The sequence below is a fragment of the Eucyclogobius newberryi genome, unplaced genomic scaffold (genome assembly GCF_026437365.1).
Source record: "Eucyclogobius newberryi isolate DKJ021-1_F unplaced genomic scaffold, fEucNew1.0.hap1 SCAF_6, whole genome shotgun sequence".
In the NCBI taxonomy this organism is placed as follows: Eukaryota; Metazoa; Chordata; class Actinopteri; order Gobiiformes; family Gobiidae; genus Eucyclogobius; species Eucyclogobius newberryi.
Genome location: NW_027316278.1, coordinates 14,294,800 through 14,321,320, shown reverse-complemented (window position 1 = coordinate 14,321,320; position 26,521 = coordinate 14,294,800). Strand labels below are relative to the sequence as shown.

The window sequence follows — 26,521 nt, the reverse complement described above, 5'->3', positions numbered from 1 at the left end:
GAATATGTAAATTTTCAACACCTGTCCATTGGGCCAATTTAGTTGCCAATTTTACCTAGGGAGGAAGCCGGAGTACCCGGAGAGAACCCACAGTAACACATGTAGACTCCACCCAGAGAGATCACGTGATGTTGGACTGGTCCGGGAATCGAACCCATGATAACTGCCTAACCGCTAACCACCTAACCACCATGCACCCCTTATTACATGGATAATTATTACTCTAGTTATCTTCACCAATTATTTGTTTGTAAAACTGCACTAACAGAAGCGTTCAGTTTGTACTGTAACTTTGGCCCAGTCCAGTCACGCTGACGGAGCGTGCAAGCTTTTCCCTCGTGTCACTGACCTAAATGACACCTTTTAGCCGCGCGTTACAAAATGGAAAGGCACAAGCCGGTAACTGTTTGGTGTCACCGTGGTTACTATAATAACAGCGCAACCTTTATTTTGGTGCAGCCTGACGCCGGCCACTCCGAGCTCTGAAAGCAACCTCAGCCCTTCACCCACAAAACCACAAACTCCTCCTCACCTGGAGAGCGATGCTACCGACGGTGTGCCGGCCTCCCCCGAGCTGCCGCCTTTCCCAGAGGTAAGTGGAACACGCTAATGCTGTTTAATGCACATTTAATACGGAGTACATTTCAGACATTGTTGCAACACTGTGAATTTGTAGTCAATACGGGGAACGGTAAGAGAGTTGAGGAGCTCATAGTTCTTGTCGGTTCATAAGGGATCAGTAGCTCGGAGACATAGCGGGCGTAATACAATTAAATGCCTTGTAAACAAACAGGAGTACATTCAAATCGATTCAGAGTGATGTGACCGTATTTGAGAGAATAATCGAACGTTTCTGCATCTGAGCAAGAGAAGAATGCTCGAGTTTAAGAAATACTTTTTTAGATGAAAAGGGATGATTTTATGCTTGGCTTGTTTAATGTGTTAATGGAAACATGGTCCTTAGGGGTCGATGTCGAGGGTTTGAAGGTGCTGACACTGTTTTTTAAATTGATTCACTACAATAGAAAAAATGCACTAGTCCTACAGTAGTTTTGTAAATTTAAAATGGGGTTGTAAACTTCAGTGAGATCCAAGTATCCTTTATTTCAGGTAGAAACAAATCACACAAATAAGGCACAAAAAATCCATCTCAACACTTAAAATAACGTTGTGGAACGATCGTTGTGGAAAACAAATATTATTTATTATAAAAACAATATTGACTGTTTGGTTAATGTTTTATCTGTTTTATTTTATTTTGCTCTAGGCTTCGGTCACTTTGTTAGACAACAGTGCCCAGCGCTCCAGGGCTCAGCTGGGTAAGAAACGTGCTCCTCGAACCCGACCGTCCAGAGTCGCCAAACCTCCTCAGGCTGAGGGAGGGGCCCCTGACGACTGGCTCTTCAAAGACACCACAGGTTAATGCATTTTATTAAAAGTGTAGGTTCACAGCTCACAGAGGTCATTTGGCCATGCGCTTTGAATGTGATGCAAGTCTCGAAGAGAGAAAGTAAGTATTTTAACACCCTGCCATTTTGCAAGTTCTCCCACTTAGAAATGATGGAGGGTTTGACATTTTCATCGTAGGTGCATTTCCACTTTGAGAAACAGAATCTAAAAAAATATATATCCAGAAATCACATTGTAGATTTTTAGACTCTGCAGGGTGTTCAAATACTTACTTTCCTCACTCTACGGCAGGGGTGTCAAACTTAACTCAAATACTTAAATACTCGCATTCTATAATTCCCTGTCAATTCTATGGTCTTACGCTTGATAAATCAAATATATTGTCTTGATCGGACACAGCTACTGTGACCAGAATTAAAGCATGATATTTTTATTTAAATAGATTTCCTGTCGTGTAGGAAGTTACAGAAATATATCTACATCCATGTTTACAAATCTTTATAGTTTATTTTAGTAACACCGTGCCTTTATGCACACCTTATTTTATTTTATTATTATTTCTGTTTTGTTATTATTATTCATTGTTTCCATGTCGCCCAATCGAGCTCATAGTTTGTTCATTTTGTTCACTGACAATGACAATAAAGCTTTTTTTCTGTTCGTTTTGATTCTGACTTGTCCATAAACAAACTTTGACGTTCACGTTGCAGAGGAAAAGCTCGAAAGTAAGAAGGAGGACTCTGACTCCGAGGAGCAGCCCAAAGGCCCTGACGCCGGTCCCGCCGCCGCCGCCTCTTCTCAGCCGCAGAGAGTCGCCTTGTTTCCCGGAATGGATCAGTCCGCTTTAATGGTACGACAAAACTGTTCAAACACGTGTAGGCAAGAAGGTCCTAGAGGGGCTGTACCTGTTCAAATCTGTTTTACCCCAGTACAGACAGCTCCGAGGGTCAGAATGGGACCGCTGTGTGCTGTCTGTGTCTAATTGTAGAGCATTTTATTCTTTACAAAGCAGGAAGTTCACCGTTAGCCTGCAAGTTATTGTTTATAAACTCATCACATCGAATCATTAGGACGCATTAGGTAATCTGGATGTCTGCAAACAAATTAAAATAAAATTAACTAGTTATGTTTTTAAGATGACAAAAAACGGGTACAGCACCTTTTTGAATCCGGGACACGCACATTTCCTGGTTGTTAAGGTTCAATCATTGACGACAATTTATGATTAGTCCTCTTTTTTGAGCTAGTTGTTAAGTTTTTGCTCATTTTAGCTTGTGCTCCTCGTTTAGGCCCAGCTAAAGAAAAGAGGTGAAGCCGACAATTCGACAGACGGTTCTTCTCCATCTCAGCTGTCCCGCTCTCCAAAGTCCCCTTTCCTTCCTCGGGCTGCTCGTGTACTGCCCCCTGCTGGTGGGAAAGAAAATGGGTAAGTAAATGTGTGGTATCATTCAGGGGATTTTGAATTAATTCATTTCTTTTAATGTCTTGAAAATGTCTCTGTAGTGAGGAGGATTCACCCCAGTGGTTGAAAGAGCTGAAGTCCAAGAAACGCTTGAGCCAATACGAAACTGAGAGCTAATACATATTCAGGTTTGTTAATAATAGTAATAACAATACCATCATGGAAAATACATGTTCATTGTGTCTGCAGTAAACACAGTTCCAATAATCTTATTAAAACATGTCGATACATGAAATAACAAGTGAACAAAAACATCCTAAATTCAGGAACGGAGGCAAAAGATTTCACTGGACAAGTCCGGATTTGCCCCAGAACATCACAAATATAAACAATCAGGGTGTTTTTGGTCAAAGTACAACCACTCAGCTGCATGTGATATTACTGTATTTTAGTGCATTTGTTAATTTGAAAGGATATTATGACAGGAAAAATACTTAAAGATTTGTCGAGTTTTTCATTTTATCTACATATATTACATATTTGACCACAAATTATACTTTTGTAAAGCTCCAATACAATTTTGAAGATTGAAAATAGTTAATAAAAAACAAACCAACGGAAATTTAAACTCTGGAATTCCGGATTGTCGCTTACTTTTACTTACAAAAACTTAAACTGACATCATACCTAAATGCTAATGGCTTTGTAATTGAAATTGTATTATGGTTCACTTCATTTTGCCTCCAGTCGCCTCTATTTTAAACATTCTGATGACATAATATTTTAAGACCTGCATGAAGTATGCCCCCTCGCAATGCCCGATTGACCCCGAAATGTCAGAGTGAACCCGAAATTGTGTCAAACATTTGTGCATCGTTTGTGCACACAATATCACCCTTTGTGCTCGCTCCGTTTTTGAGAAAATGGAGCGAACAATGCTGCTATTGAAACCTTTTTTTTGGATCACTCTTGACATTTTGGGTGCAGTAAGACACTACGGGGGGACAAACTTCACACAGGTAATTCAAAGGTCTTTTAATTGAATCTGTGTGTAGCTTTAACAATGTAACCATGTTGTAATTTACTCATCTGCGTCTTTTTTTTTTCCCTTGCAGATTGCCTTAACAGAGAATAAATGTAAAAAATATATATACAAAGCCTTAAAAACCTGACCCGGGATCCCGGAGGGGGTAACTTTTCTGCTACTGATGTATTTTCCTTTGCGCTGTGGTCCCCGCTGAGGTCGATATAAATGTGCATGGTGCCTTTTTGTATGGAATATGTCTTGTGGAGAAATGATTTAAAGACAAAAATACATCTACCTACGCCGCTCATCCGCTCAATGGGAGATTCTTGGATGGACCGAGGAACGTAAACGACACAATGGGACCACTACCGCGCCTTTTCCACGGGACGGGCTCGCGCTGATGGACAAACTACGTTCATTTACTTGACTTGTACACTAAATACTGTGCGTGTGTGATATCGGTCGGTATGTCGCAGTCGTAGACACATTGCCATAGCCGAGAACAAAAAAAAAAATCCATGTGGACGTGATTGTCTGCAGGCCTGTATCATACTGTGTGTCGCAATCATGAGATGTTATATTTGTATCAGAGAAAATAAAGTCAGAGCTAGTTTTGAATGAGCTAGAGGCAAGAAAATATTATAGATTTTCATTTTATTTTGTAACACTCCAGAACGGCGTCGCAGACCGTTGCCGCGAACTGTTTATCAATTTGCTTTTCTCTGCGTTGGGAGAGGGATACGACAAGACCTTTTTATGGCCAAGTGAAAAGTACGCCTGTCAATCATGCACACTCCATTCGAGCACAAACGTTAGCAATCAAAAAGCGCTGTTCATTAGCTGCAGATAATCACCAATCTTAAGCCATACATCTGCTCCTAAATATTTTCCGGTAAACCACAATGATATGTCTTCTTCTACTTGTCTGTTTGCTCTCGTCCAACAAATGTGCAATGTCTTTGTCTGTCTCTATGTGAATGCACAATCCTCTTTTTGACATCGGCCGTTGCTCAGATTACAAGCCGCAGAGTTGGGATGTCACGGTATAAAGTTTTAGTCTTGTTTAATTGTGAGAAGAAACATCACGGATATTCACGATTTTTGACATCAAGACCAAACAAAAGTAAAATCATCTTAATCAAACTGTCTAATAGATCACAATGCCTCTTTTGTGAGCAGGAATCAAAGTAATAGGTTAATAATACATTTATAGTAAAATGTAAATTAACATAATACAGACAGATACAAAAGCTTTTTACATTCAGGGTTACTGTTTTGAACTGAAATAACTTATTTTCTCTTATAAAATGGTCACAATTACATATATTTTTTGTTCTTCTTAGAATTATACCCTGAGTCCCTAGCGTATTCAATTAGAAAAGCTGAAGCAACGCCTTCATATGCAACATTGGAAACTGATAATATCAACTAAACAAGAATATTTGTTACATCATTATGACGTAGCTAAAGAGGCAAAAATGATGAATCAAAACTGTCTAAATCAATGTGTGAACAAAATGAACAATTTAAACAAGGTCATTCTTGACAAAACATTAAATATAAACTATACCACATGCCAAAACCCTAATATTGCTGCAATATACTGCTGTCTATGTCTTTTCTCTGTGTGACTTCAAAGCACTTTGTTACTTGATGCACTACAGCACTGAACGGACCCGTCGATTTGGCCATGTCTCGTCTCCCATGTTTGGGTGAATGCGTTTCTCACTAGAACTGTGTATATTATGTTTTACTTTGATATAAATGTGAGGGTTTAATTTTTTTTTAATGTTTTTTCTTTGTGCTTTTTTATTTTGAGAGGAAAGATGTACAATGCACTGTGTTGTTCTGGCCAGTGTCTAAAAGTGAAAACATTCTTAATAAAACTTACTTGACATGAAAGGCTGCCTTGTATTTTGTTGTTGCTTTTATCCATAATATTTCTTATCATGAAATATGACAATATGATGGGACATAACCAAGCAGCAGTGACACTGAGGAAAGATTATTTCTAAATTAAAAAGGTAAAGAAGGGGATCATAAGAATAATATTAGAGTTTTTATCTTGGGGGTGGTATTTCGGTTATAGGTGATATCGGTGGGATTCCATCGATAAAGCTATTGGTCCAATGTGCATCAGATTAGTCTTTTTGAACAGACTCCCAGGAAAAAAAAAAAAAAAGTAATCAGGCTAAAAGTGTATGTTTACACAATCATGCATCAAAATATTTTATATCCCAGATAAATAAATGTTGCTGTATTTTGTACTGTATCTTGACTTATCTGTGCACCTCGGTATGGATTCTAAACTGTTATCACAATCTGCCAATATCGGTTTTCGGAAACAATAGCAAGACAAATATCTGGTATCGGTATTGGCAAAAAAGAAAAAAACCACAGCGCATTGTCGCTATACAAAATCTGACAAAAAAGACAAATTTGGCAATACTTCTTTTGCTGAATCTGTAGTAGTGAATAGTAGTAAATGCGTTGTTTGAATTTTTTTTTTAAATCTGAAAATTCTGCAGAAAAAAATAAAATGTAGATATGTTATTGCAAGCCAGACATTTTGACTTCCTGGTTCCATCAGCTGCATGCCTAGAACCAAATCTGATGGAAAATAAAAATTCCTTAGAGTCAGAGATTAGACCAGTCCCATCATAAAGAGCTATTTTGATTCTATGGTTTTGGAAGCTGGCTGTATTTTAACATACTTGGGTGTGTAGTCGGTCAGTGCATATGTTTTTGGTTACTGCTGAGGGCTGCTGTTTGCTGATTCCTCTTGGCTCTGTGACACGATGCCCGCACACACACGTCCACGCGCACACAGACACGCACGCACGCACACACGCCCCGGAGGCAGGTGGCAGTGGAGCGGGCAGAGCAGCGGGTGCCAACAGCAGCCCATTGAGGGGCACATTACGGACACAATGTGAGGCAAAGATCTGCTGTATCAACACCTACCCCTGTTTCTGCTGCTGTGGCTGAAATAAAACATAAATAGCCCCCCGGTCACTGCCCTCCAGCGGGGCGATCCCACCAAACAAACACCAGGTGGCACAGACAGAGGGACAGTACAGCCACAAAAGGCATATCCAGGTAAAGGCATTATATTGTTTGTAGGTATATGCTGTTTATTTTGTAACATTTATGATCATAATTGAATAAGTTCTCATTTATAGTAGTAGGAATAGAAAAGTTTTTCAACAAATGACAACATTTTAGCTGATGTTAATACATTTGTCTTTCTTGTAATTATCTTATTTCTAATTTGTGTTGCCATGGTTATATGCCGCTTTATCAAGGGACTAATGGATAAAAATGTTGCTGATTCTTTTTGTTTTTTTCCTTACAATTTAGCCAATATTTTTGCAATCTGTATCGTCTGATCTGATATTGACTTCCCAAGAACTATATAGTACTCTTTTCATTGTTCATTTTTGTTTATTTTAAGACAAAGTAAGTTGTTTTTACCTTAGTTTGGTGAGCAGCCGAGGAAAGCGACAGCTGCTGCAACAGGTCACGGTAAAAACAAGCTACTTTGTCTTAAAAGCGGGCAAACAAAAGTATATAAAAAGAAGACAAGATGCATTTCATTAATGGTTTTCTCTGTTATCTTAATATTGTGTTATAATTTGCAAAATAATTTAGGGTATAGTAAATAATAAACTGAGAATGAGAGAAGATAGATTCATATTGTTAAAAAAAATGTATTAACACATTTTCTGTTTAAATTTTACCAGTTATTATTATTTATTTTTCTATTGTTTGACATGCAGTGGAGGAGCAGAGGACCAGGAGGATGGCGGAGCAGCAGAGTGCCCCAGACCAGCTGGCTGCGGGGAAGAGCCAGGGAGGAGCCGGGGCGTCCTATAAGGTACAAGACAAACACACTGGATAGAGTAGAACTTCAGATATTGCAGTCCATCCTTGAATATAATATCTCATTATTATATTCAAGGATGGATTCTATGAGCGCTAAACTGTTTCTGCTAACACCATCACATTAGTACTTGCAATAGATTTAATACACTTTGCACAAAATTGAAATGGCACACAGTTGTCTTTTTTCAAATTGAACCCATTATGCAATAGATAGATTGATAAGATGCTATGATTAAATTTTACGACTTTACTGGCAAGAAATTAATTGAACTTATAATACTGTCTTTGTGGTACAGGTGGTGTTGTTTCAGTTTGAAAACTTCCAGGGCAAAAAGGCAGAGTTTTCATCTGAGTGTAAAGATGTGAACGAGAAAGGTCTGGAAAAGGTGGCGTCACTGATTGTGGAGTCAGGCCCGTAAGTAACAAACCTAAGATGTATTTATCACAGAAGTAGTTGTGCAGGTAGATTCTCTTCTCTAACAAATTTGACAAACAAGATCTTTCTGGAATGCTGCACATAAAACATTCGAGTAGAAAACAATGAATACAAATACTGTCTGATATAGAAAAAACAACAAAATGATTCTACAAAAGCAGACAAGAAGAATATTCTTTATCTATTAAGAGGAAGTTGTAGACAAGGATATGTTAAAGCTTTTCACCGATTGGAAAAAGCATGTGCATGTCGCAAAAAGCATCTATGGATGGTGTAAAGATAAGACACTAAAAAGTCCCCAAATTGATCTACATTCAAAAGAACAGCACAGACAACGTTTTTAAGATTCTCGCTCTTTGTTTTTTGTTTAAATTGAAGAGGAGTTCCGAGCTGTGGGAGCAGCATAACAGAATGCTCGCTTCCCCTGATCGGTCTGTACTTAAGGGACAGACAAGCCATAAAAGACATGAGAGCGCAGGGCATAGTGACCTTCAAGGATAAGGATGTAAATACAGGTCGGCGCACAACCACAAATAGGCATAAAATGGCATACAGAGCACAGTGATGGATGAGTCTACCAAAACCTGTCACAAAGGTTTTTATTTAATCTTACTGCGCAATGATACACAATATTTAGGGACATTTAGCGGCTGCGTAAAGAACCCCATCAGGACAAGGGACAAAAAATCCTCAACAAAGCCAGGAAGGACCCAATAAGTAAAATGATACAAACTACGGTCAACACATTAGAAAGTATAAAGGTCCATTCTATTGTCTGATATGGAAGAAACAACAAAAACTGATGAATAAAACTGCTTTTGTATTTCAGTAGGCCATCAGTTTCTAATCCACTGTCTGTATTTGCCTGTAGCTGGGTTGCGTACGATCGCCACGGCTTCAAAGGGGAGCAGTTCATTTTGGAGAAGGGTGAATATCCGCGCTGGGACACTTGGACCAACAGTCAGAACAGCCAATTTCTCCTCTCTCTCAGACCTCTCAAAGTGGTGGGTCACTGGTCCCAAGCTGCAAAATGAGAACACCAACAGAAGGATTTACATGTCTCTCTTCTTTCAGGACAGCGCCGAACACAAGCTACAAATGTTCGAAAACCCTGGATTTTCTGGACAGAAGATTGAGGTTATCGATGATGATGTGCCGAGTCTTTGGGGGCTCGGATTCAAGGATCGAGTGGCAAGTGTAAAGGCCCTCAATGGAACGTAAGACATCCTGAACTAATTATGTATAATACGTAATTGGCAGAGGTGAGAAGAGTAGCCAAAAATTGTAGTCAAGTAAGGGTTAAGTTACTTCAAAATAATATTCTCTCTCAAGTACTCAAGTAAAAGTACAACGTAATGGTCCAGGAAATTACTCAAGATATATAGTATGAAGTTTATATAAGGTGAAGGAAAAATATAAAATACTTAAGGAGCAGTGCGAGAATCCCAAACCATTTTACGTTGTCGACATAAAACTTTTGTCACTTATAGATTTACTCACAGTGGAAAGAAGAACCACTTTATTTATGTACTTCAATAAAACTATTACTCTTGGCATTATTGTACAGTTTCTTGAAAAAGTAAATGTAACTGAGTAAATGTGACTGAGTACTACCTCTGATAATTCAAGAACATTTTAAGTAACTCCAAGCAGTCTTCAAAAAAATCAATAGGTAGAGAATCCAGCCCCTGGGCCCCTAATAGTTCTGGGGCCCAGAAAAGAAGAACCCTTTTTCCACCCCTGTCCAATCCTGTATTTGTTAATAATGGGGTGCAAAACAAAAGTTCTACAAGAGAATCAGTGAATCAGGAAACTACAGAGTAATTTCGAAATATTTGTCGAAGCAGCCAAGTCAGGGCTATTCAACAACATTTTTTTTTCTGTTCCAAATAAGTGCACGATCACTTTTGACTCAATTTGGGGTTGTACAAACTGTCCCCAACACTAGATCTGTTGTCGTAATAACAACAACTATGATTCGATTTTGGTTAAAAATAAAATACAAAAGGCTTTACATTGCTCTGCAAAATTGCCAAATTAAGACAAGACAAGTACCAACTGGGTCTGAAACAGGGCTGTCCCAGAATTAAACTAGGATTAAACCAGAACATAATCAGAATTAAACAAGGACTAAATCAGGACCAAACCAGGTCTAAACCAGCAAAAAAGAGAAAATAATGGAGGTCCAAATTTGACCCACGGGTCTTATGTTGAATCTAACATTACGAATGAAGACAAAGTACCCCGTGCATTCAAATAAATTACAGTTATTCAAGTAGAATAAATGACTTCCACAACTAGATTTCTGTTGGTTGCTACATCCTAATATCTAACTTATTTCAGATGGGTTGGCTACCAGTATCCCGGATATAGAGGGCGCCAGTTCGTCTTTGAGCGAGGAGACTTCAAGCACTGGAACGACTGGGAATCGCCCACCCCTCTGATCCAGTCGGTGCGTCGTGTGCGGGACAAGCAGTGGCACAAGAGGGGCTGCTTCATCCCTTCGGACCCCACTCCTGCTCCTGTCCCAGATCCTGACCCGGCTCCTGCCCCAACCCCTACACCCTCTGCCAAAGCGGGGCACCCCTAATCATACTCCTGTCCCTCTTGGAGACCACTGCCCTCTGAGATGCCCTGTGCCTGCCCTCTGCTCTCATTCTAACATGACGAAATGCTGCTTATGCCCCGTGAGGAGTGCTATGTTTTGAATAAAGGCTATCGTACCTTTTGTTTGTTTGTGATGTTATACTTGTAAATTGACCGTGTTGGAAAATGATATTAACACAAATAAAGAAGCCCTCGTTGAAAGAAAGATTTTTTTTTTTTTTTACACTTAACGTTCATTTGCATTAGAACAATTAAGTTAAGATATGAGCATTTGGTTAGTCTTAGTTTAGAGCTGGGTCGAGTTAATCAATGAATCTATACTAATTGATCGTTGACGTAATTGTCAACTACTTTAGTAATCTAATACTTGTTTTCTGATCAAAATATAGACTCCAAAACATGCCATTTGCTGAGAGAAGAGGTTTTATGACTCAAACTGAGCAAGAATTATGTCAAAAGGACAAAGGAAACATGTAGCCTATATTTAGTGTTTTTTGACAAAAAGTATACAACGTTAATGTTAATCAGAATGTCATCAAGCTCACTTTATCTGGGTCAAATCTTGTACAAAATCTCATTCCCGGACTTTTCACAATCTAAACAACTGATCGATTAATACAGGGGTGTCCAAACTTTTTTCACCGAGGGCCACATTTTGAAACTTATATGGAGCAGAGGGCCACAAACAACCCGACAATGTTGAATTTGAAAGTAAATACTGAAAGATTTAGCATTTGGCATTGTTCGATGAGCCTCCACACCTTTATTAATACTTGGGACATTAATAATAGGTTGTTATCACATAAAAATGCTTGAATTCTTCCAATTTTATAGTAAAAAGTACTATTTTTTGTTGTTTGGAACAACTTAGCAGGAAGCCGGAGGGCCAACAAAAAATGGTCTGCGGGCCGCATTTGGCCCCCGGTCCGTAGTTTGGACATGCCTGGATTAATAGAAAGAATAATAGCTAGATGCATCTTCTTCTTCTGCTTATCCAGGCAGCAGTTTAAGCAGAGTCTCACAGACTTACCTCTCCCCAGACACTTTCTCCAGCTGCTCCGGAGATCCTGAGTTTTTTCCCTGTCAGCCGAGAGGCATAGTCCCTCGAGCGTGCCCTGGGTCTTCCATGGGGTCTTTTACCGGTGGGACATGTCTGGAACACCTCCCCAGGGAGGCACCCAGGTAGCTCCTCTTAATGTGGAGGAGCAACGGCTCTACTCCGAGCTCCTCTCGTGTGACTGAGCTCATCACCCAATCTCTAAGGAAAAACTAATTTCAACCACTTGTATCCGTGATCTTGTCTTTTCGGTCATTACCCAAAGCTTATGACGATAGGTGAGAGTAGGAACGTAGACCGACCGGTAAATCGAGAGCTTTGCCTTTTGACTCAGCTCCTTCTTCACCACAACAGTCCGATGCAGCAACTGCATCACTGCAGAAGCTGCACCGATTTGCCTGTCAATCACACGCATCCTTTCCTCTCTCGTGAACAAGACCCCAAGATACTTGAACTCCTCCTATGGGGCAAGAGCTCCCACCCACCTGGAGGGGGCAAGCCACCTTTATCCCACACTCGGCTCAAACCGTCCCAGGGCATGTTGCAGGTCCAGGTTTGAAGGAGCCATTAGGACATTGTCTGCAAACAGCAGAGATGAGATCCTGTGGTCTTTAAACCCGACACCCTCCGTCCCCTGACTGCGCCAAGAAATTCTGTCCATAAATACAATGAACAGAACCGGTGACAAAGGGCAGCCCTGGCCGAGTCAAACCTGCACTGGGAACAGGTCTGACTTACTTCGAGCAATGAACACAGCTCCTGCTTCAGTCATACAGGGATTGGAGCTCCTCCCAGAGGACACCACTGGGGACATGGTCGAACGCCCTCTCCAGATCCACAAAGCACATGTGGACTGGTTGGGCAAACTCTTATGAAAACTTGTTAAGATAAGATAAGATAAGATATTCCTTTATCGTCCCACATGGGGAAATTTCATTGGTGCAACGCAGGTAGATAAAGAAGAACAGATCACTTATAGGAAGTCTGAAAAACACTTTCAGTAGAAGATCTCCTTTAAATAAATAAAAACTCCCATAGACAAATAAATAAATAAATACATAAATACCATTGCATGTGATCACAACAGTAATTGCACATGAATATGTGTCACGACAGCACATAGATTGCACATGAATTGCACATGAATTCCAACAGCAATTGCACATATGACAGAATTGCACATGGTCAGGTCAGTATTGCGAGTGTTCAGTACTAACAGTTTTTGTTATAAAGTCTGACAGCAGCAGGAAGGAAAGACCTGCGAAACCTTTCCTTCACACAGCGAGGGTGGATCAGTCTCTCACTGAAGCTGCTCTCCAGAGCGGACAGAGTGTCCTGCAGGGGGCGACACTCATGGTCCAGCATAGATGTGAATCTAGCCAGGACCCTCCTGTCCCCCACCTCCTGCACCGAGTCCAGAGCACAGCCCAGGACGGAGCTGGACTTCTTGATGACTCTGTCCAGTCTCTTCCTCTCCCTCTCTGTGATGCTGCTGCTCCAGCAGGCCACACCGTACAGGAGGGCTGATGCCACCACAGAGTCGTAGAAGGTCTTCAGGAGTGGCCCTGTCACTCCAAAAGACCTGAGTCTCCTCAGGAGGTAGAGCCGACTCTGGCTCTTCCTGTACAGTGCGTCTGTGTTATGAGTCCAGTCCAGTTTGTGGTTCAGATGAACACCCAGGTACTTGTATGAGTCCACTCTCTCAATGTCCCGTCCCTGGATGTTCACTGGTGAGGGGGCAGTGGGGTGGCGTCTGCGGAAATCCACCACCATCTCCTTGGTCTTCCCCGCGTTGATGAGGAGGTGGCTCCGCTGACACCAGTCCACAAAGTCCTGCGCCAGTCCTCTGTACTCCGCGTCATCGTCGTCCGTGATGAGTCCGATGATGGCAGAGTCATCAGAGAACTTCTGCAGGACACAGCTGTCCGTGTCATGTCTGAAGTCTGCAGTGTAAAGGGTGAAGAGAAAGGGCGTGAGGACAGTGCCCTGGGGCGCCCCCACACTGCAGGTCCGAGTGTCAGACACACAGTTCCGGGCTCTCACAAACTGGGGTCGGTCTGTGAGGTAGTCCAGGATCCACTCTGCCAGGTCATACTCCACACCAGCCGTCTCCAGCTTGTCCCTCAGGAGCAGCGGCTGGATGGTGTTGAAGGCGCTGGAAAGATCGAAGAACAGAATCCTCACAGAGCTGCCAGGCTTTTCCAGGTGAGAGAGAGAGCGGTGCAGCAGGGAGATGACGGCGTCCTCCACTCCGATGCCAGGCCGATATGCAAACTGCAGCGGGTCCATGGCTGAGCTCACGGTGGAGCGGAGGTGGTCCAGGACTAGCCGCTCCAGTGTCTTCATCAGACGTGAGAGCCGACCACCATACGCTCCAGACCCGACCACCATACGCTCCAGGACTGACTCCATGGACCGAGTAACTCCAATCCGGGCGACATAACTGGCCTTTTTGGTGACTCATCATAAAGGGCTTCTGAATCACTAGATGAATTAGCAAAATGATAATTTGTTGCAGCCCACTGCTTTGACAAGGTGCCCCATCCACTGAAAGGCGAGTCAAAAGCAGGCATTTTTTAACGGGTTTAAAAATATGTGCCCTAATCTTCTACTACAGGGTGAGAGATCTAGAGATCTATTCCAAGCACAGACATACAACATTGGCACATTTTTAAAAGCTTAAGTTTATAGTACATTTAAGTACAAAATTATATCCTTTGCATTTGACTCTTCCTTCAGTGGGGCCACCTGTAAGGAGCAGTGCCCACAGAACAGGGAGTGCCACGGGGCCGAGTGGAAATGGCGCAAGTCATATCGCCAGGTTCGTTATGAGATTTATAAAGGGGACTTGTACATGTATAACATATTTTTATGCAGAATAAGGAAAGAGTATTTTTTCTGACAACTTGTGTGTCCTGTTTGCCACAGTAAACAAACTAACAAACCCTCCAGCTCGGTTGCCATTTGAACAAATTTCAACATCTAAGTGCAAAGAGTTTGCATTATTCTTTAATGACAATGTTAAGGCAACACAAATAACAACCACACACTCACCTAGACACTTAGAGCTGACTCACTTTTGATCTGTAACTGACAAAACTGTGATCCTCACCCATCTTGACACTGTCAATCATGGGATCCTCTTACTGAGACTGGCGGACTGGATGGACACCGGTCCTATCTAGAAGACAGGAAGTACTTTGTTGAAATTGGTAACTGTGTCTCAGACCACGTGCTCCTGACCTGTGGGGTGCCCCAAGGGTCAATCCTGGGACCCCTTCTGTTCAACCTACATGCTGCTGTTAAATTAGATGATACACAGCAAAAAATGTGTCCCATCACAATGATGCAGACGACACTCAGATCTATATTTCACTGAGTGTAGGTGAATATGGACCAGAGACTCTGTCACTGCATCAAACAGATCAGTGTGTGGACTGAAATCATCATCTTTGGCCCACAGAAACAAAGAGAAAGTGTTAGCGGTCACCTCCAGAGTCTCGCTCTAAAACCGACAAACCAAGTTAGAAATCTGGGGGTAATAATAGACTCACAGTCTCTCGTGTTTGTGGACAAACTGGCAAACTAAGACTTAAACTTTAACAGTCACATTAAATCAATAACATCGGTAGCTTTTTACCATCTAAAAAACATTGCCAAAATCAAAAGTATAGTGAGACTTATCCATGCGTGTCTCCAGTAGATTAGACTACTGTAACGGCCTGCTCACTGGGCTTTCCAAACGAGCTGTAAAACAGCTGCAGTACATCCAGAACGCTGCTGCTCGGGTCCTGACTAGAACTTGCAGTTCTCTTGCTCCCTGTGGCTCAGAGAATACATAGACTTTAAAGCAGCTCTGCTTGTGTGCGAGTAATGTATAATGATTTTTTTTTAAATCTGTTTTGTGATTTGAATGCATCTTTTCCTGTTATGTAAAGCACTTTTAATTAGTTTGTCTATGAAGCTCTACGAATAAACTTGCCTTGCCGTGATAGGGCCGACTCTCAGACACGCACACACTTTTGACCACGCTCTCTTGTACCTGGTCCAAAATGCTGCTGCCCGTCTTTTATCTGGAACAAGAAAATATGAGCACATTTCGCCTATTTTAGCTTCACTCCACTGGCTGCCTGTCCATTTTAGGATTCATTTTAAAACTCTTTTATTTACTTTTAAAGCCTTAAATGGTCTTGCCCCTCATTACCTCTCCGAGCTGCTACACCCCTACACTCCCAGCCGTTCCCTCAGGTCAGCTGACCAGCTACTCCTTACAGTGCCACAAGCTAGGCTAAAGCTCAGAGGTGAACGAGCCTTTGCAGTGGCAGCTCCAAAACTGTGGAACAAACTGCCACGCCTCATAAGAAAAGCCTCCTCACTGCCTCTTTTTAAATCGCTTCTTAAAACCCATCTGTTTTCTCTGGCTTTTAACACCATGTAGTGTGTTGATTGTATGTTTTATATGTGTTGGGAGGGCAGCACCTTTTATTTATTTTATTTTATTTATTTTTATTCCATTGATTTTAGTGTGTTTATTTGATTTAATTTTCTATTTGATTTTTCTTTTTATATCTTATTTTATTACTTTTATCCTATTTATGCCTCTGTAGTCTTTTACCTTGCTGTGAAGCACTTTGGAACCCTCTGGTTGTGTAAATCGTGCTATATAAATAAAATGGATTGGATTGGATTGCCTGTAGTACACACCCAGGCACCCATCTCCAGATCTTGAAATAAGTTTGGTCAGGACCACCTTAGATTTTGCCTGTTGTGAAGTTTGAAGGAGTGAAGCTATTCCCTCACATAATTGAATTTAAGTGCAGTTGATGTGCATAGGCTTGAATGCAGTCATCAACAGTTTGTCTGAACTAGTCCTTTAATCTGAAAATGTACTTGTGTAAAAGTGGTAAATGAAGACCTTTGTTAGAGCAAGCCACAAAACAAAACAAGGCACATTTTTTGTTTGTTCTCTTTTCCAATCTATTCGATTCCAATCACACACAGAACCTTTTTTGAAGGTGTGTGTTGTTGTTTTTGTTTTTTTAACTTATAGAACTATGGACAACAACCAGAATGCCAGGCCACACTTGAAAAAGTTGAATTTACACATACAATGTAATGATTTGCCATTTTGGAGTGCCCTGAAAAAGCCATCACCATTGCCAAATCTAAAGAACCACACACTGGGACAGACACCATTAGATTTGTTGTAATTTTGGTGTAATTTGGTTATTTAGTTTTAGTGTGCCTCTGCCACCATTAAAATAAATTAACACTAAAAAACTATTTGTTTTTTATTTGAGTTCAGACAACTAAACCCGATCTACTGTACTTGCTCTCTCTCTCTCTGTGCGGCTCATTGTGGCTGTGGGACTCTTGGCACTGTTTGTGCTGAATCATGCGGATATCGAACAATGACTGGCTGCACAAAAACTGACAACTAATGAAATAACTTTGTGGGAGTGACACCCCAGGGTGGGGCAGGCAGCATGGTGACCCCTCATCTCTGTGTCCTCAGCCTATGGCAGTTCGATCATCTCCCTATCCCAGGTCACTGTGGGTACTGTTGGCAGAGTGCCCCCTGGTGAGCCGTATATATTGAGCTGCCGGTGCCATCACAAACATACTGGCACAGACAGGTACTGGTAAGGGCTGCATGGTTGTCACTCTGAATTAGCTCATTTAAAAAAAATATTTAGGAATGTTTTAACCTGTGGCAAATTTAGTTTTAGGTTCGATTCAGGATTTTGGGGTAACATTTTCTCTTTTTGTCAGGTTTATCCTTCACTATGGCCACAGACCACCAGAACCCTGCATCCAAGCAGCAGCAGCCAGGCACCAGTGCATTTAAGGTGAGTGATAAATCATTTACAAAATTGGAGCACGAGATTTATATAATTTCACTGTAAAGTTAAGTAAACTATATAAAATATGCTTAATTTTATTGTTGGGGTAATTCTGACTGTTTATACCAGGTTTATCCAGCCCCATTGAAAGTTATACTTTGAAACCAATTTTTTTTAATCTGGAGTTATTCACTGTGTTAATGAAAATGGGTCTCAAAAAAGGATAAGCACAAAATTATTATCACTGAACTGAATTGCTGAAGATTCACCAGATTTACCTTTTGTCCTGGTCTACAGCTGGTTATCTATGAGCAGGAGAACTTCCAGGGATGCTGCCATGAGCTGACTGGTCCCTGCAACGACCTCCAGGAGGCAGGCGTGGAGAAAGTGGGCTCTATACTGGTGCTGTGTGGACCGTGAGTGTGGCTCAAAGGGAAACTAACCTAAAGTTTAAAAAAGAGAGTTAAACTCTACTCTCTACTATCAGTAATTACTAAGTACCTTGATCAGATACCATGACTCACACTGAACTGTGTAAAGACAGATTGCTGCTGCCAGTATAGTCAAACAATGTGTTGAGAAATGTTGTTAACTTTATTGGCAGCAAGATGTAGATCAAGAATCTAGGTCAAAAGTACAGATTGTAATTTACCTACAGTACAACTATATAACATTTCCCACACCCTCTCTCTCCTCAGGTGGGTGGGCTATGAGCAGGCGAGCTGTAAGGGAGAGCAGTATGTGTTTGAGAAGGGCGAGTATCCTCGGTGGGATTCCTGGACCAACAGCCGGCGCAGTGAAAACATCACGGCATTTCGCCCGATTAAAGTTGTAAGAAGACCAACTTTACTTTCTCACATATGAAAATAATCTTACCAAAGACATGGGGTCTAAAGGCATATGTGATGATCTGCTAGTATTACAGACAAAGCCAAAAAGGCACATTTGTATTTTGTTTAACCTAGAACGCTGTGCCTACATGCTCACATAAAGACTATCACCAGGCTGTCTACTGGCTCATCTGGCTTGTACAGCCGCTGTCTGCTCATGTGTAAATTCTATGTGTGTGTAAGAGTGAGAGAGCGAGAGGATTAAAGCAACATAAAATGTAAAATGGGCCCTTTAGATTCCCAACATTTGATGCATTGGTGAAATCATACCCTGGTTTATTATTTGATTTCAGGACAGCCAGGAGCACAAGATTGTGCTTTATGAAAAGCCCAGTTTTGCAGGAAAGAAGATAGAGATCATAGATGATGATGTGCCCAGCTTCCACGCTCACGGTTATCAGGAGAAGGTGTCGTCTGTGCGCGTGCAGAGTGGAACGTGAGAATATTTCATTCACAGTAATATTATATGTCTTATCTCCTTTCTCTATGCCCTTTTCTTCAGAGAGAAGTGGTTAGAGTATTGTTACTTAAAATATATATAACTCAAGCACATGTAATGTCGAAATTAATTGTATTATTATTTACGTTCGATAAACAATAAAGTAAATAAATAACACATTTATAAGATATTGTAATTTTGCTTGGATCTAGTCTAACTGTCACTGTGTTCTCACCTCAAACATGTCCTGTTGTGTCTTCTCCTCACAGCTGGGTGGGTTATCAGTACCCGGGCTACAGAGGATACCAGTACCTGTTTGAGAGGGGCGAGTACAAGGACAGCACTGAGTTTGGAGCCCAGATCCCTCAAATTCAGTCGGTCCGCCGTATCCGGGACATGCAGTGGCATCAGAGGGGTGCATTTCATCCTGTTATTTAAACACTTCTCCTTATCTCAACCCTGACCTCTGTAGACCTGCAATCTTTACTGCCTGTCCCTGCCCCATCTTCACTAAACTGCATTTGATGCCTATTGCAGTTGTTGCAGTAGTGACATCCTAAATAAATCCTTGTTGATTACATTTTGATTGTATAATGTTTCTCTGAACTATTTTGAAAATGTCAAATTTAGCCACTCAAAACACGTTACAATTGAATTTTATTTTAGGTCTAGTACACTGAAAGTTAATTATTTGTTTTAGCCATGAGTGGGCTAATTTATGATGCCTTACAAACAAAGACAAATCCTTAATTTACCCATTATGAATCTAGCTGAATGATTTTGCGGATAATCTGATGAAAACAAAGAAAATCTGGTGAAAACGAAGAAGAAAGAATCATAGCTTTCTGTTTGAGGCTTGTTTGTTAATGTTATGACAAACTCCAGTCGATAGATGGCGCTGCAATCCCCACGTGCTTTTATCCACTTCCTGTTTTCATCGAAGGACAAGAAGGCAGCGCATGATGAAACTTCTCTGTTGCAATTTCTAACTATTAATACATACAAAGTCCTTCAATGCTGTGATTCATAGATTGAAATTACGGTTCAATTGTCAAGACCCTGATCGTGAACCGGGTAAGACATTTGTAATCCTTTTGTTAAACTTAGCTAAACTTACGTAAAAAGAGAGAGTAGGCTACTTTCCTCATTTATCTCAATGTTTTTGGAATCAATACACAAGTCTTAACTTAAATATTGTTTCTGCTGGAATCACGATTTGCATGTGTATACATTTAGAACATTTTTAATCATATTATACATATTTCTCATCTGTCTCCCCTCTGTCCCTCCTCGGTCTCCCCCCTGTCTCTCCTCTGTCCCTCCTCTGTCCCTCCTCTGTCCATCCTCTGTCTCTCCTCTGTCTAAAATGGCAAAAAATGTAATTATTATTTAGTTGTATTTGCCTAGCTCTGATGTTGGATTAATGACACAGAATGGAAACTCGGATACCAACTGCCATAAAACCCCAAAGAAGAAGAAGAACATATCGATATCGTGATGGACTTCTTGACAATACGTGTATCAATACAGAGATGTGTATCGTGATACGTTAAATAACATAAAGTCATTAGAAATAGCCGAGTTACACAATACAGTTGTATTCTGATATTGAGGACAGTGTGAACATGAAATTCCAATGTATTTTGTTATTCTACTTAATCAAAACATAATTTTAGTAAACTTTTAACACTGGTTTTAAGGGATATCATGAATCAGGACGTGCATCGTATCAAGTTAGGTGTATCTGGACTCATATCGTATCGTGGACCCTGTATCGGGATACGTATTTTATCGTGAGGTACTAGGCAAAACACAGCCCTAGTGTACGAGTCAGCACCGTTTTCTCTCTAGTGATGGGTAGATGACGTGTCAAGGTGTGGGTTACACATTCTATTGCACTATCTGGTGGTCTAAACAAGGTAGACGCTTTAACACAGCACTGCGTTTGCTCATTAAAAAAAATAAGAACCCTGAATTAGGATATTTTTTGGGAACAACAAATATGAGATAACTTAGTGATAAGGTCACTCAATCTTAATAACATCAAATAACAGCCTATTGTACAATAAAGTAGGCTGTAATATAAGAAGTGACTCGAAATGTATGTAAAAATATTAGTAAAATAGGGCTTGCAGAGGTTATTCTTGTGAACGATCACAATTACCCCTCAACGAGGAACCGGCTAATATTTCTCACCAGTGAACCACAAAACAGACAAGTGAAAGACTCGAGCCTCGTGCTGCAGCTTCAGAGGCGCTTCACCGTAGATGTGTTCGTCAATGGTCACGATACTTTTCTTAAAGTGACACACAGAGTGACACAGCTCGACACAGGCGTCACTTTCAGAGTTCGACTGTCTGCGCTTCGACTCGTTTGGCCCATCACTATTTCTCTCTCTCCTTTTAAAAACACTTTTAAAACAACTGGAAATTAAAAGGAACACAACGACAACATCAACGAGTCAGCACCGCACAGAAAGTAGTCTATGTGTGACGGTTGTGGACCTGCAGTGGTAAAAGTGATCCACATTGACGAGAAGTAACATGAGTGCGTCTTCTTTTAACGCCATATTTATATTTAGTGAAGGGCCAATTCTGTGCTGTCCAAGAGGCTGTGGGGTGGATACTTTTTTTTAATCTCCCAAGGGCGGCACGCCAGAAAACGTTTGAAAAGCTGTGATTTACTGTACATGGAATTTTCATAAGACATTTCTCGAAGGTAAATTCACGCATGTTGAACCTCATTTCTATTCTTGAATCTACCCTTGATCTGGCTTTTACCACAAAATTATTTTTAGCTGCCCCCATCTGTATTATTACTATAGAATGTTGTCATGTGAAACCCAGCATTCGCTCTTCAATTTACACATGTTACAATAAGAATATGGAATGTTTAACACATTTCCTGTCTTTATTTTCACTAAGATCTAAATACAAAACACCATTGTTTTTTTCCAGACAAAATGCCCGTCCAGTGCAGCAGCTGTGCCAAAAAACGCGCTGTGTTGAAGCGTCCCAAGACGGGCCACTCTCTTTGTAAGGAGTGCTTTTTCTTTGCATTCGAGGAAGAGGTGCACCGGACGATTGTGGCCGCAGAGCTGTTTAAACCTGGGGAGAGAGTGGGCATTGCTGCTTCAGGAGGAAAGGACTCCACGGTGCTTGCACACGTTATGAAAGTCCTCAATGAGAGATACAGCTACGGCCTCGAGCTCATGCTGCTCTCTGTGGATGAAGGGATCACAGGTTACCGCGACGACTCGCTGGAGACGGTGAAAAGGAACCAGGAACAGTACGAGTTGCCTCTAAAGATTGTGTCCTATGAGGAGTTGTACGGCTGGACGATGGATGCCATCGTGAAGCAAGTGGGACTGAAAAATAACTGCACGTTCTGTGGAGTCTTCAGGAGGCAGGCCTTAGACAGAGGAGCCATCATGCTGAACGTGGACAAGATATGTACAGGTAAGAGAGAGACAGTAAGGAAGAACAAGAGTGTCGGAAATGCCAACACCAGCCACAACTTGTCAGGAATTAGAAGACAAAAATAGATTGCTTTTTTGCAGAATTTTAATGCTTGAAGTGCGTATTACAGGATTACAGGAGACTACTAATTTCACTAAAACACAGTTAACATACTTATTTATATAACTGCTACCTAGCACCCATATTGTAAACAGGGACATAAACTAATTTAATTTACACGGTAGTTATAATTGGACTGATAAAAATATATGGCAACAAGTTTATTTTGTTAAATTATTTTCTAAACCATCAGAAACATGCTCAATGCTTGATTGTGTCTGCATTTAATTTTCTGTGGTGAATGCAAAATAGAGGGATTCCATTTTATTTTTGTAGTTTCCAACTTTTTTTTACACCCACAAACTGTAACTTGGCTGATGTAAATGTATGATCAATATTTAACAAAAAACTAAGTAATAATTGGAAAAATATGAAGCTATCATGTGTTTTAATGCAACAACCTGGATTCTCCATATAGATTCAGGTCAAAGTGGAATGTAGACCTAATGTTGAAGCTGCTCACCACATTGAGCTGCACACAAATCAAATGATGTGTGTTTATGAGTGATCTTGTGTGTTGCAGGTCACAATGCTGACGATGTGGCAGAAACCGTCTTGATGAACATCTTGCGAGGAGACATTGCTCGTCTGCGCCGCTGCACTGCCATCTCCACCGCCAGTGAAGGAGATGGAGTTGTCCCGCGCTGCAAACCTCTTAAATACGCCTACGAGAAGGAGATCGTACTCTATGCCTATTTTAAGAAGCTGGATTACTTTTCCACTGAATGCATTTACTCGCCTAATGCTTACCGCGGCTACGCAAGGACTTTCTTAAAGGACTTGGAGAGCATCCGCCCCAGTTCCATCATGGACGTGATCCATTCTGGGGAGAACCTCTCAGTGCGGGACGGTGTGAAGATGCCTGTCCAGGGAATGTGCGGTCGCTGTGGGTACATCTCCAGTCAGGCGCTGTGTAAGGCCTGCGTGCTGCTGGAGGGGCTGAACCGAGGACTGCCCAAACTGGGGATTGGCAAACACCACCGTCTCCATGGAAAGCTGCTCTCTCAAGAGCCACTCACAGAAAAGGAAGAGAAGAAACTCAGAGCAGCTGAATTTTGACCAATGGCTCAATATATGGCTTATATATTTATTAAAACTGAGGACAACTATGTTTAGATGGAAAGATGAAACATTTTAACATCAAATTATGTTAATATTTTAGAAATATTTTTTATGGATATTTTGACTCTTGCAGGTATCTATATCAGGTATTTGCTTTGGGAAAAATATCCTCTGCAAATATATATTTTTATTTACATTTTGTATGCATAATCATAAACATGGCTTGAACAAATAAATGTGTTTAGCAAATGATCCTTTTTGCCCTTTTCTCTTTTGTATGTTATTTTGAGCTGATTGACAACATCTTTAAAGTTGTTTCTGTAAAAGTATATGTTGTAGGTTAGTACTAATATGTACTTTTTAAAAGAACCATACTCTTATATGAGGAATTTTTTTTGACAGCCCTTACGCTGTAAAAAGGTCCAATAGAGATGAAAGCTCTATGAGTAGGCTTGAATATCAAATGCTCTTGTATCTTATCGTAATACTATAAAGGTTTGATGTTCTTGTAAGTCAGCGACTGCTGCGAGGCAACTGCTGTTGTGATTTTAGACTTTACAAAAATAGACTCGAACTGAAAATGTAATCATAGAACTCTGGATTGTGACATCACCCATTCAGACTTTTCACTTGGAACAATGTTAAACCAATGGAGTTTTTCCATCCATCTTCTTCCGCTTTATCCGGGGTCGGGTCTTGGGGGCAGTCTAAGCAGGGACTCCCGGACTTCCCTCTCCCCAGACACTTCTTCCAACCCCTCCGGGGGGATCCCGAGGCTTTCCCAGGCCAGCCGAGAGGCATAGTCCCTCCAATGTGTCCTGGGTCTTCCCCGGGGCCTGGGGAGGAGGCGCCCAGGAGGCATCCGGAACAGATGGGAGACCCATGGAGATTTTAAGATGTTAAAACCACCAAGACACTTAGAGCTAACTCACTTTGCACCAGTAACTGACAAAACTGTCCATGAGATCATCACCAGTCTGAGTTCATCTACATGCTGCCTTGATGTGTTACCCACCAGATTTCTAAAGTCTGTGCTGAACAGTTTGTTAGCACCATTCACTCACATAGTTAACATGTCGCTTCAATCTGGAACATTCCCAATGTCTTTGAAAACTACGGTCATAAAGCCTCTCCTAAAGAAGAGCAGTCTTGATGCCGCAGTACTGAGTCATTACCGGCCCATCTCTAATCTGCCATTTTGGGGCAAAGTCCTTGAAAAGGTTGTTTACCAACAGCTCACAGATTTCCTCTTAATAAACAACTCATTTGATGTTTTTCAGTCAGGTTTTAGACCTCATCACAGCACTGAGACTGCTCTTGTCAAGGTGACAAATGACATCCGCCTGAACACTAACACGGGCAAAGCCTCAGTCTTAATTCTGTTAGATCTGAGTGCTGCTTTTGACACTGTCGATCATGGGATTCTCTTACAGAGACTAGAGGACTGGGTGGGCATCACTGGCACTGCCCTAAACTGGTTAAGGTCCTATCTGGAAGACAGGAAGTACTTTGTTGAAATTGGTAGCTGTGTCTCAGACCACATGACCCTGACCTGTGGAGTGCCCCAAGGGTCAGTCCTGGGTCCCCTTCTGTTCAACCTCTACATGCTGCCGTTAGGTCAGTTGATACGCAGTGAAAATGTGTCCTATCACAATTATGCAGAGGACACTCAGATCTATGTTTCACTATCGGCAGGTGACTATGGACCAGTAGATTCACTCTGTCACTGCATCCAACAGATCAGTTTGTGGATGCAAAACAACTTTCTCCAGCTGAACTCAGACAAGACTGAAATAATCGTTTTTGGCCCACAGAAACAAGGAGAAAGTGTTAGCGGTCACCTCCAGAGTCTCGCTCTAAAACCTACAAACCAAGTTAGAAATCTGGGGGTAATAATGGACTCAGACTTGAACTTTAATAGCCACGTCAAATCAATAACATCAGCAGCTTTTTACCATCTAAAAAACATTGCCAAATCAAAAATATAGTGTCAAAACCAGATTTAGAGAAACTTATCCATGCGTTTGTCTCCAGTAGATTAGACTACTGTAACGGCCGCTCACTGGTCTCTCCAAACGATCTGTAAAACAGCTGCAGTACATCCAGAACGCTGCTGCTCGGGTCCTGACCAGAACCAGGAAGTATGATCACATTAGTCCTGTTCTCAGGTCTCTGCACTGGCTCCTGTGGCTCAGAGAATAGACTTTAAAGCAGCTCTGCTTGTGTACAAGTCTCTCCATGGCCTAGCACCAAAGTACATCTTGGATATGTTAGTGCCATATGAACCATCTCGGACTCTGAGGACCTCAGGGACCGGCCTCCTGCTGGTGCCAGAGTCAGGACAAAACATGGGGAATCTGCGTTTCAGTTTTATGCAGCTAAAATCTGGAACAGTCTTCCTGAAGATGTGAGACAGGCTTCTACTCTGACAATGTTCAAATCTAAGCTAAAAACAGTTTTGTTTAGCTGCGCATATGACTGAAACAATTTTTTCTTTGCACTCTTCTCTTTTGTTTGTGATTTTATTAGTTTAGAAAATCAGTTGGATTGATAATTTTTAATTTAGTTAATTTTATTGTATTTCTGTTTCCGTAATTTCTTTGTGATTTGAATGCATTTTTCCTGCTGTGTGAAGCACTTTGAATTGCCTTGTGTATGAAATGTGCTCTACAAATAAACTTGCCTTGCCTTGCCTTGCCTTAAATACCGAAACTTAGCGTTCAATAACACTTATTCTGACAATGTAGAGTGGTAAAAGTATTAAACAGTAGTGACCCTGCTGTGTATCAAGTTGTTCCACGGCATTTTTATTTACTTTTTGAGATTGTTTTGGTTAATTATTCCTTATGGGCGTTCTGCGCTGCTGCTTCAAACATGGCGGCCTT

The 26,521-nt window shown here is 41.2% G+C and overlaps 4 protein-coding genes across 6 annotated transcripts in view; all 4 read left to right on the top strand.

Annotated features, from left to right (window-relative positions):
* The window catches only part of LOC140346948 (uncharacterized), a 29,165-nt gene extending 23,421 nt beyond the window's left edge, over positions 1-5,744 (top strand). Inside the window, exons 8-13 of one of the 2 annotated variants that reach the window (XM_072433223.1) lie at positions 460-592; positions 1,268-1,418; positions 2,121-2,260; positions 2,700-2,836; positions 2,914-3,000; positions 3,928-5,744. In XM_072433223.1, the coding sequence (XP_072289324.1) occupies positions 460-592; positions 1,268-1,418; positions 2,121-2,260; positions 2,700-2,836; positions 2,914-2,989 (637 nt within the window). In that variant the 3' untranslated portion in view covers positions 2,990-3,000; positions 3,928-5,744. Of the gene's footprint in view, positions 1-459; positions 593-1,267; positions 1,419-2,120; positions 2,261-2,699; positions 2,837-2,913; positions 3,015-3,927 lie in introns of both variants that reach the window. The other variant, XM_072433224.1, reaches the window with a different exon arrangement.
* Positions 5,745-6,789: 1,045 nt separating this feature from the next.
* Positions 6,790-10,888, top strand: crybb3 (crystallin, beta B3). Its single transcript, XM_072433244.1, has 6 exons — positions 6,790-6,938; positions 7,619-7,716; positions 8,021-8,139; positions 9,032-9,164; positions 9,235-9,377; positions 10,504-10,888. The coding sequence occupies exons 2-6, from the start codon at positions 7,642-7,644 to the stop codon at positions 10,748-10,750; spliced, it is 717 nt and encodes a 238-aa protein (XP_072289345.1). The 5' UTR covers positions 6,790-6,938; positions 7,619-7,641; the 3' UTR covers positions 10,751-10,888.
* A 6,463-nt stretch (positions 10,889-17,351) lies between these two features.
* On the top strand, positions 17,352-19,576 carry crybb2 (crystallin, beta B2). Of its 2 annotated transcripts, none has more exons than XM_072433245.1 (6): positions 17,352-17,466; positions 17,597-17,673; positions 17,965-18,083; positions 18,366-18,498; positions 18,851-18,993; positions 19,266-19,576. In XM_072433245.1, the coding sequence occupies exons 2-6, from the start codon at positions 17,611-17,613 to the stop codon at positions 19,432-19,434; spliced, it is 627 nt and encodes a 208-aa protein (XP_072289346.1). In that variant the 5' UTR covers positions 17,352-17,466; positions 17,597-17,610; the 3' UTR covers positions 19,435-19,576. The 2 variants fall into 2 exon arrangements, with proteins under 2 accessions (XP_072289346.1, XP_072289347.1); XM_072433246.1 differs by having other exon boundaries at positions 17,436-17,460.
* Positions 19,577-19,934: 358 nt separating this feature from the next.
* ctu1 (cytosolic thiouridylase subunit 1 homolog (S. pombe)) lies at positions 19,935-23,886 on the top strand. Its single transcript, XM_072433523.1, has 3 exons — positions 19,935-20,070; positions 21,954-22,454; positions 23,098-23,886. The coding sequence occupies exons 2-3, from the start codon at positions 21,959-21,961 to the stop codon at positions 23,631-23,633; spliced, it is 1,032 nt and encodes a 343-aa protein (XP_072289624.1). The 5' UTR covers positions 19,935-20,070; positions 21,954-21,958; the 3' UTR covers positions 23,634-23,886.
* Positions 23,887-26,521: the final 2,635 nt, after the last annotated feature.

Excerpts from the sequence above, each read along its gene's own strand:
- crybb3 (XM_072433244.1), top strand. The coding sequence starts at position 7,642 with ATGGCGGAGCAGCAGAGTGCCCCAGACCAGCTGGCTGCGGGGAAGAGC. Across the intron at positions 7,717-8,020 it reads GAGCCGGGGCGTCCTATAAG|GTGGTGTTGTTTCAGTTTGA; the intron begins GTACAAGACAAA and ends TTTGTGGTACAG. Across the intron at positions 9,165-9,234 it reads CTCTCAGACCTCTCAAAGTG|GACAGCGCCGAACACAAGCT; the intron begins GTGGGTCACTGG and ends CTCTTCTTTCAG.
- crybb2 (XM_072433245.1), top strand. The coding sequence starts at position 17,611 with ATGGCCACAGACCACCAGAACCCTGCATCCAAGCAGCAGCAGCCAGGC. Across the intron at positions 17,674-17,964 it reads CAGGCACCAGTGCATTTAAG|CTGGTTATCTATGAGCAGGA; the intron begins GTGAGTGATAAA and ends CCTGGTCTACAG. Across the intron at positions 18,084-18,365 it reads ATACTGGTGCTGTGTGGACC|GTGGGTGGGCTATGAGCAGG; the intron begins GTGAGTGTGGCT and ends CTCTCTCCTCAG.
- ctu1 (XM_072433523.1), top strand. The coding sequence starts at position 21,959 with ATGCCCGTCCAGTGCAGCAGCTGTGCCAAAAAACGCGCTGTGTTGAAG. Across the intron at positions 22,455-23,097 it reads CGTGGACAAGATATGTACAG|GTCACAATGCTGACGATGTG; the intron begins GTAAGAGAGAGA and ends TGTGTGTTGCAG.